This window comes from Thalia democratica, chromosome 9 (genome assembly GCF_965202585.1).
Source record: "Thalia democratica chromosome 9, ktThaDemo2.hap1.1, whole genome shotgun sequence".
NCBI classification, from domain to species: domain Eukaryota; kingdom Metazoa; phylum Chordata; class Thaliacea; order Salpida; family Salpidae; genus Thalia; species Thalia democratica.
The window spans coordinates 19,467,406-19,477,633 of NC_139173.1; the positions used below are offsets into that span (position 1 = coordinate 19,467,406).

Below are 10,228 nucleotides of genomic sequence, written 5' to 3' on the forward strand. Positions count from 1 at the left end.
TTACAAGTTTTTGTCAAGCACGAAAAACTCACGACCAAAAATAAAACGGTTGTACAAATATAGTTAAAAATTAGTAAAGTAAAATATACATGAAAACGTTTTTCATTGTATATTAATCTTAGTGAAAATCTTCTGAAGCTGTAAAAGTCAGCTGATTTATATAAAATTAGTTTAAACAACACGTTTATTACGTAAAAGTTTTCAATACAAGATTTGCATCCTTTAAGTTTTCTACTTGTTTTAACGTTGTCATGTTTCTACTTTTCTTTTTCAACTCCGCAACTCACACCAGTCGTGTTTACGACGTCAATAATTTCAAATTTTTCAAGTGTTTTGCAGGAGGCGGTCGACGTCGGTCACCAGCTTTTTAGCCTCCCTCATTCCTTTGAAAGAGCCGACCAGCTCCGCGTCTTCAAACTCTCTCAGGAAGTTTCCGTGACCGCTACCGGGCATGCTGGTTCCCATCGGAAGGCTCCTGTAGTCTCCCTGAACCACCTTGGACAGCGACATGTACTTTTCGGGGGGAGTTTTTCTCGAGGTGCACGATGATGACGTCATCGACTGCCCTGACGACGAGTACTCACCGATCGACGGGTTGGAAGGAGGGGGCGAGGCGGTGACGTCGCTGTCGTAGGGGTGATGAGCGGCGGGGAGGGGCGCGAAGTAGTAGTTCCTGCTGCGGTTTCTTGGGTCCAGCGAAAGGGGGTGGTGGGTAATTTTCATTGAGGGGATCGAGGGGAGGCTGGAGCGAGGCGTGTAAGTTGAGTTGATCTCCTGGATGGTTTCGAGCGCGGGGTTCGCGTAATCGCACGGCTTCTGAGTCTTCAGGAAAGGTTTCGGGGCGTAAAAGCTGTTCATCGGTAATTCCGAAGGCAATGTGTGTTTTCCAGCTGCAGAAAAAGTAGGTTTTTAGTTTTGGATTTCTGCAAAATTTTCAACTTTTATTAGAATACATTTTAAAAATATAAAAGCAACACTCAAGGACGTCGTGTACTTTTTTAAGTACAACTAGACTTTCTAAATATAACTAACGATGATGAAATAACATTTTTACCTTCAAGACCGTTTGGGTTCCAACAGTCGTCGCTGTGCCCGTAAACCACGCAATCAGGAGTGCACTGATTCATTGTCAACTGACGATTGTTTCTTGTAAGTGAAGACGTGTGGTTGTACAGCATGTCTGTTTTTGTATCGATAAAACTTTATAGTGTATATATCTTTTCTTTTTTTATTAAAAACTGTATAAGCTAAAATTTAGTGTTTTAAGTAGAATATTAGAGTCGAATAGGATTTAACTTAAATTTAAGTGATCTACTGATTTAAGTTTAAAAAAGGTTAAGCAAACCGAAAGATCTTTAGCTTAAGTCTTTGTATTTATGTGAAAGATATTTAGAAGCAAAGATAATTAAATTTTATCACCTTATATGATGACTATTTTAAATAAAAGATTTTCAATTAACCGTTGTTAAAGAATTCGTAATTGTGTGCATCTTGAAGACTTTCTCCGTTCCCGCTATCCTTATCGGCAGTTGACGAGGGTGTTAGTCGTTTTGATGTCTGAATTTTTAACGTACAAATAAGTTAAGTGTAAAGTCTAAAATGGTAAAAGTATTATTTTGAACCCTTGTGCAATTTGTATCTTTTTTTTTTTTAGCCGTAATATAAAATAGAAAGAATTAAACTCACTGCTTCGTCGTTTTTCAATTTTTTTTCAGAAACCTCATCGTAACAGGAGTACTTTAACAAGGACTTAGTCATTCTCAAGTTGTCGCTTTCACTAGGTTGGTTTCGCCTGAAAAATTTTGTGTGTATAACAAAACTTTCACAAATTTGTATTTAAAAAATAATGCTACTTACGGTGACTCATCAAACTTTTTTTCGTTGACAGATACTGAAAAGTCAATACTCTCAGGCCGAATTTGTTTTGTGCTTTGGTTTTTGTCTTCCTTGTTTTTTAGAGCTTTCTTTGATTCTTCGTCGCGGCAGTTGTACGCGTGAGTTGTTTTCTGTAAAAAAGGTATTCTTATATATTTGTAAAAGTACAAGTTTATGCAATATTTCAAATCAAATAAAAGTTTGCTATAAAAATTTAGCTATTAGAAGTGAACTTTATTTGTTAACAACTCGTAAAATTTTACACTTAGTTGTAAACGATCTTTATAACTTCAAAAACTTGAAAAAATAACTATGAATTTATAACTCATGCTTGTATCTATGTAAACTCAACAACTATAAAAGCTACCTTTTAATTTTTAACATGTTAAAAAACCACGGAGCTAGAAGTTTAAAAAGTTATTTTATTTCACAAGTTACTTCTAGCTATAAAATTTTGTAGTGTAGTTTTAAAAAAACCAAAAACTTTTTGTAATGCAACTAACTTTTCTGTTTCTTTTCAAAATGATGCAGGAAAACAGCAGAAATATGAACAAAACGGCCAGGGCGATGGTGATGATCATCATGTTCCACATTGAAGTTTTGCCGAAACCAGCCAAACTGCCACCAGTGTCACCCTCACCAGCGTAATCCGCACCTGCCTGGTCGTACTTGTACTTGGTCGGCAACGCTTCGCTCCAAACTTCAACGTTTAAAATTCTGTCGCTGAAAAGCGTGGAGTCTGAAGCATCGGTAGCCTTGAAAAAAAAAAGTTTTAAGTTTAGTTTATAAAAAAAAACTTATTTGACGGTTGGAGCTAAGTTTTCTAAAAGTAATTTTCCGAGAAAATTTGTAGGCGGGTTTTTATTCTTAAAGTGTAAAATTGCTAGTGAATTACAAATAAAATGCCAAAAAGTATTATAGTTAAAGATGTAGCACTAATTATACACAGAATATTAAAAACAACTCACTCTCAACAGAAGTTTATGAAACCCTTTCAACTGTGCTTTTTCCAAGTTACCGCTTAGTCTCAGTTCATAGTTTGAGTTAATGTGAAATGACGATAAGAGAGTTGTTTCTCCGTCGACGGAAATCAAATCGACAATCGTTGAATCCTCATCATCGTGGTCAATAGTCTAAAAATAAAAACAGCATAAAAATTTTATCATAAAGTATATTTTAATTATCAAACAAAATAACGGTTTAAGCAAAACCTCCAAACAAATTTTAAACATTACTCCGACTACGCACTTTTATTTGGTAAATAACATCATCTGGGTTTTCTATAGAAGCGTAAGCCGTGATGTTGTTTTCAGACGGACTCGTAAAAACTGGTTTGTTGTCGTTTATATCTTTCAGCGTCACGGTCACAGTGACAGATGACGATAAAGGTTCAGGCCTGCCTCCGTCTGTGGCAGTTACATTGATCTGCCAAAAATATTTCAATTTCTATTTAACGTTCATTTTTTTATTTCATATTCAATTCAAAGTTGTAATCGTCGTTTATCTAAATAGAAAATATTCAACTAAACGTAATTAACCTTCCATTCTTTTTTGCGTTCGTAATCTAGCATTTTCACTAGTTTTATCACTCCGGCATTAGGGTCAATGGAAAAGTATTCAGCAGAAAGGTTGTCAATGCTGTACGTGACTTTGCCGTTGGGAGATTGCTCAATTATTCCGCTATCCTTTTAAATTAATACAACTTTTTTTCAACACATAAACGCAAAATAAAAAAAGATACTGATTCAATCTAATCTTAGCTTCTTATTTTTACTTTACTACGTAACAATGTTGTTAGTGCATAACAACTGTTCTTACTTTGTTTTCCCACAACACAGGATGGTTGCGCGAGTCGTAGTCGTCGGCCTGGATGGAGAGCAAGTGATAACCGACCGAAGTGTCTTCTCTTATCGTGATCGAGTAATGCGATCGCAGAAAAGCTGGCGCAAATTCGTTAACGTCTAACACTTGCAAAGTGAAAGTTTTCAAATCACATCTGAAAAAATAACAGTCATAAGACAACTTTAGTTTTTAAAAATATTGTGAAGAATATGTAACATACCTTCTTGGTCTACCTTTGTCGCAAGCAGAAATTGCCAATTTAAATTCGTTTTTTTCTTCACGATCAAGCTTTCTTTTTAACTCTATAACATTCGAACCTTTGTTGTATTCGAAGAACGGAGTCTCCCCCTCAGAGCCTGTAAAATGTGTTAATGTGTTTGAAACGTCATACCATAGACTCTAACAAAAAAAAGATTATTTTTAAGTTGGGAACTTACCTATTTCTTCTATTGTTATTTCAGTTTCGGCGTTCTGTCCGAAGTCAAGATCACTTGTTGTTACATAAGCAACCATAAATCCAATAGATGAATCCTCAGAAATGTAACCTTTTATGATTAGATTAATTTCAATCCTTTAGTTTACTAAAAATTACATACTTACACAGCTTTAAATAGCCTCTAATGAGAATCTATTTTTTGTTTTAAATTCTTCTAACTTTGATTAATTTTTTATTTTTTTAAATTAAATAAACTGTTTCAACTGATACTAAAATTTAATCAACTTATTAAATTAAAACCCACTAACCAATGCTGGGGTCGAATTCATCTTCTGTGACAAAAGATTGGAAGTTAAGTTCAGGGTTGTTATCGTTCAAGTCTTCAATGTTAAGCGTAACTGTAGTTGTCGCTTTTTTTCTTTCCAACCCTTGGTCGCTAGCTTCAATTATAAAGCTGATTCTGCGTAGAAAATTTATTCACATCAACAAAAATTAGAGTCTTTTAAATTAATACTAATGAACAGCTAAACTCTAATAACTAATACAAACTTCTTATTTTCTAAAACTTTACTAAAATACTCTCAGCGAAAGTAAATCGTCACTCACCCGTTATGCAGCTGCCAGTAGAGCTTCTGGTTCAACACCAGCTTCCCATTCTTCTCGTTGATCCTGATCAGCTCGGGGTAGCTGGACTTGTGCCGGTGCGGACTCGGGTCCTGCTGCTCCACCACGCGGTACCGGACCACCCCGTTCCTGTCGCTCCGGTCGTCGTCGGTGGCCAGCACCTCGCTGATGACCGTCCCCGGCGCCTTGTCCTCGCGCACCGACACCACGTAGTGCTGGTTGTCGAAAATTGGCGCGTTGTCGTTAAAGTCAGCCACGTGCACGTGGACGAAAGTGGCCGATGACAGTTTAGGGTTTCCCGCGTCGGTGACGGTCAGTGCGATCTGGTGCATCGCCTTTCGCTCGTGGTCTGTTATGAGGTTTGTTTTAATTTGGAAAATGCTTATTTTTATGAGTCTGTGTGTTCAACAAAAGTTAAAAAAATATTTTTGTTATATAGTATACTTTTAGTGAAGTGTTTTTGTACTTTGAGTTTTTTTTATACAAAAAAAAAACATTCTTAAGTTACTAAAAGATGATAAAGCACATAAAAAGTAGTAACATATTAGTTTTTTAAAAAGATTTTGATCTGTTCTAGTTTTTTTGTTTGTAAATTCTAAAATCTATCGTAAAACACACCGAGTTTTTTCTTTATTCTCAAGTCCAAAGAATTTCTAGATGCGAGCATAAACTCTGGCGACGTTGAAAGCTCATCAAGCTCAAAATAATCGTTTTCTTCCAGCTTATAAGACAGCACCTTGTTGTCACCTAAATAAAAGAGAAATCAAATAAAACTTTGTTTTAATCATCACGGTCAAAGTCTGCCAGTATCCTGTTTTTGAAGGCTTTTCAAATAAACTTGATGCATTGAGTTTAATTAGTAATTTTTTTTGTAACTGCTTAATTTTACAATATAAGTAGTTTAGTTTGTTTAATTACTGTATAAACTTGAGTCTATTTTAATAATATGTTACTGAAAGAGTTCAAATAAGGTCAATACCTTTTTTAATTAGCAAGTCAACAACTGTAGTTCTTAGAAATTGAAGGAAACCTTTTAACAAATTAAACTGTTTTCTTAATAATGTTGTTTTCGAAATGTGAAAGTTTGGCTCTAGTGCGTAATTTTTTTAATATCTGTCAACAAATAAAACAATTTTACTGCGTGCAAAAAATAAAAAATTATAAATAAAAACATAAAAATATTTTTCACATTTATGGAAAAAAAACTTTAATTTACTTATACAAGGTTTATAGCATTCTTTAACGCTTTCGGTCGAACTTTTATACGTCTACTTCACGAAATAAAAAAGTTTTGAATTGTGTGAAAATATTTAATTAAATACTTATTTGTGTAGAATTTTATTTGAATAAAGTTGTATAACAAGTTTTACTAAGCAATTTGTTCTAAATGTTGTTAAAGTAGTTTGCAGTTTAAAGCTACCTAAACTAAACTAAATTACGAATAAAAGTGTTATAAAATAAAACTTTTAAATATAAAAGCATTTTGAAAATAATTAATTACACACCCTTTTACATGGGCTTGAAGTGTCAAAACGCAACATTTCTCAGAAAAAAAAAACGCTCTTCAGACTAAAATTACTAAAGTTTATTTAATAGCTCAAATTGTTTTCAACCTACCATTATTGATTGAAAACTTTAAAAAATAAATATTAAGCATTAAGTTTCTATGATAGTTGAAAGCACTCTTAACGACTCCTTACTGTTTTTTATTATATCGATTATACTTGATTTTTGTCATGTAATTACTGTTTTCAAATCAAATAACTACGTTACTTATTTGCGCATTTTATACTTTTTTTTTCCCCTAAAAAAAACAATTGTACCAGTGGTCTAAAAAATCACAACAGCTCCAATACAATTTTTACAAGATGCAAACTCAACTCACCACAGTCGTTATCGAAGGCAATATACTGGCTGATTGAGACCACGGTACCCACACTGCTTTCTTCTCCAACGGACACCGGCTCCAAGTTGGACGGAAACACCGGGGAGTTGTCGTTGATGTCGTCGATTCTCACCGTCAGCATCCGAGCGTTTTCCAAGTTCTCTTTGTCCTTGCGCTTCGAAACGCCAATCTGGTGTTTTAAAAATTTTTTGTCAGTTTTATCATTTTGTGAATAAAAAAACACATATGAAGTAGTTTGTTTATAAAAAAATCGTTATACGTTAAAAACAAAATTGAAGTTTCTATAAAAGATACATTTTATTTTATTTTGGTTTTAAATACATTTCTAACTCGAAAACAAAAAGTAAGCTAGTCAAAATTGTAAAAACGCTATTAAAAATAACTGTTACTTTTGCAAACTTAAAACTTTTTAATACCAACATACAGTTTGTAAAATTACCAGAATGTTTACGATGCACGGACAAGTTGTCAAGCATTCGGCCTCCCTATCAATAACCCTCGAGGTCGTCACTACCCCAGTATTTCTGTCGACCCTGAAAGCGTTCCGGACTGCCAGCTGGTTCCCATTTTGCGTTTGCACGTAAGCTTTCTTTATGGAAAACAGGCAACTGCCGGAGCATGTTTTGGAAAGGTCGTTATCAGACCAATACTGAGGTCTTTTAGCCACCAAAGTTCCTACAAAACGTAAATTTTTAGCTTGAAATCTTGTTTATATGTGCAAATGTAAGAGTTATAAACATGAATAAAGTTTGTAAAGTTTTCTAAAAGTCTAATACTTACCTGCAGGGAGATTTTCTTCAATGACTGCATTAGGCGCCAGTGTGGATTTTGTGTGCACGCATAATCCAACTAATAAAACGGTCAGAGATATTAAAACTCGTTTCATTATTACCTGTTCAAAAATTCGGTTAAATAAAACAATATATTTGTTCTTGCTTAAACAGCTTGTAGTTTTTAACTTTTATGTGTTAAACGCTAAAAATTCTAATTTTATATTATTGTTTATTGTAGACGATTTTCAACGAATTCTGTTTTAGCCTCAAAAAATATGCAGTGTATGTTGTATATTGCTTTTCAATAGTTTCTAGAAAACCAAAATTTTGTTTTTAAAGTAATTTTTAACGAAAAACATTTTTGTAGCAATTAAGTTTGTATTTATTTTTAAAACACAGATGTTTATACTTTAAAATAAATACTTATCAAAACATGTAAAAGTTTAATTTAACACGTCAACTTTATAACCAAAATACTTTATTAGAACTATATATAATACTTCAGAACGTTGTAACATTATTATTTTTTTTGTATTTCATATGTTTCAGCTGCAATCTACTTTTTATAAAATGGTGATAATTTATTGATAACAACTTTCCGCGCTTATCAACTGAGTTCATGAATATTTAAGCGAGCTGGTTACAACGTAATCCGAAAATTTAACTGTTGTGCTCACCATTTGTTACCAGAGTAAAAGTTTTTATGACTGTGAGCTTTCTCAAACTACTTGTCTTCCTTCTGTCTTGTAAACAAAAGTTTTGAACTCTGCACTGTATAGCTGTGTAGCAATAAATTATTTAACATTTTTTATAAGAAGCTTATCTACAGCTATTTTCGAGTTCGTAGGTAAGCTCCTTTTAAACTGTTTAAAACTTCCAACTGAAATAAGTCTGCGACTCACAAATAAGTATTTTTTACTTTTGTTTGTAATTTTTAAAATTCTAAAGCTCACACCATTGAAATAACGCATTGGGATGATTTTATCTGCAGTTCGCTAAAAGAAATGAATGCATTAAACTATGTTTTCTAATGCGCATGAATGCTGTGTAATGTAAGTGCAAAGAACATTTTGTTATCTTTAAACATGCTGCTAACAAGACTAGTTCGGATTTTTGGGAAAAGTTAAGCTTTTGTTTTGGTAATGCAGTATGTTCTTAGTTAATTTGAAAAAAAGTTTGCTTTTTTGCCAAAAAAAAAAACGTTTTCTGTTCCTTTAAAACGCATATTGGGTTTGAAGCTAACTATATAAAAAGGAAACTTATTAATAACCTAATAATTTCAAAAAATAAAAGAACTAAGGTTATTAGATCCAGTACTTGGTTTCAACAAAATTTAACTTAAAAATGTCCACATTACAAACAAACACGTTTCATATAAACAACCCGTTTATTCTCAACACTCGTACACTTTAAAATAAAAAATAGCTACCAACAAAATGCAACAAAGTGTAAACGCAAAGCTGACACCCACAACAGTGAACTTCCAAACAGTCAATCGCGACTCGAACCTCAGGCCAATTAAACGCAAAAAATAAACTCGAAACAAAAAGCGAAAAAGAGACGACAATCAGTGAGCGATGTGTGGCTGGCATATGCAACAATGTATCGGTATGGCATCTGCATCACTGTTGTGTTGAATGCGCTGTTCTACCGGCTGCTAGATGGACGCCATGCTGCTCAGCAAACAATCTGGGCAGCACAATTGACCGTCATCTGCTACTTGTGTAGTACATGGGGTTTACGTTTGATGATTTGTTTGCGTTAGAGCAAAGCGATTTTATCGGTAATTAAAAGCCGAGATGTGTGATCGCTTTTTTTTTTACCACTGTCACTGTTAACACTTGTTTGCTGAATAAGTTTAAAGTAATAATAACAAATTAAAAAACACTCACCTTTATTGCTGTACGTTAATTGATTCTGCTATTGTTGTAAATATATAAAATAGGTATCTGTAAAATAAAACACAATTACTAAAAAGAATAGTAATATTAAAATAGGAATCGTTCAATGAGTCAAACATTTTTATGAGTTAATACAAATTTTTGATTAGTTCATAATATAAAGTGTCGATAATAAAACTTTATTACTTGTTTGAAAACTACACATGCCTAAAATTATCAACCTAAATAAACTTAATGTCACTTAGTGAATTCACTTTAACAAGCTGAAATTAGTTTTTAGATTTTTTGTCGTTAAATTTAAAATATTATACTTTTAAAATTGATCATGAACTTTAGCTTATAGCCATGAACATTGAAAAACTTAAAAGTATATTTTTTTTACAAAATTAAATCAATATATCTAAAATACTTTTTAATAAGCTACAGAGCTTTAAATTGCTATAATTCGTAGCTGTAAGTAAAACAATCGTGTTCATTAAGCCAAATGTTAACCTAAGGTCAACTTACTGCTATCCGAACAACTAACTCTATTTTAAATATGCTAAATTGCTGCTTAATATTTTGTTTACAATTAGTTTAAATAAAACGGCTGATTAAAAAACCGAAAAGCTTAAAGTATTTTGTTAATAAAAATAATTATTTACTACAAGCTATCTATTTGAATAGCTTTGTAGTCTAGCAAAACGGTCCTAAGCTAGTAAAACAGTTTTTACGAAAAAAAAGAATTTAAAGGTTTAACGATTCTTTAAACAAACTACAGAAGTATCGTATAAGTTTAACATAGTTTACAAAACATATATTAAATGAGTGATCTTTACTTAGTATGTTCGCTACTTTCTTTAATTCATATACAAAGAAATAAACAAAATTT

At 32.9% G+C, this 10,228-nt stretch overlaps 1 protein-coding gene across 1 annotated transcript; it reads right to left on the reverse strand.

Annotated features, from left to right (window-relative positions):
- Positions 1-324: 324 nt before the first annotated feature.
- On the reverse strand, positions 325-7,569 carry LOC145844884 (protocadherin-18-like). The gene is made up of 18 exons (XM_082952305.1): positions 7,464-7,569; positions 7,123-7,358; positions 6,663-6,852; positions 5,396-5,524; positions 4,760-5,126; positions 4,462-4,613; positions 4,155-4,262; positions 3,938-4,073; positions 3,694-3,871; positions 3,414-3,560; positions 3,124-3,300; positions 2,844-3,008; positions 2,379-2,630; positions 1,858-2,006; positions 1,687-1,792; positions 1,461-1,557; positions 1,055-1,180; positions 325-890 (listed from the first exon to the last, which is right to left on the reverse strand). The coding sequence occupies exons 1-18, from the start codon at positions 7,567-7,569 to the stop codon at positions 325-327; spliced, it is 3,387 nt and encodes a 1,128-aa protein (XP_082808431.1).
- Between the last annotated feature and the right edge of the window lie 2,659 nt (positions 7,570-10,228).

Coding starts and splice junctions, on each gene's coding strand:
- LOC145844884 (XM_082952305.1), bottom strand. CDS start 7,569: ATGAAACGAGTTTTAATATCTCTGACCGTTTTATTAGTTGGATTATGC. Junction 3,009..3,123: donor ATGTTATTTACCAAATAAAA/GTGCGTAGTCGG, acceptor TTTTATTTTTAG/ACTATTGACCACGATGATGA. Junction 1,558..1,686: donor AATTGAAAAACGACGAAGCA/GTGAGTTTAATT, acceptor TTAAAAATTCAG/ACATCAAAACGACTAACACC.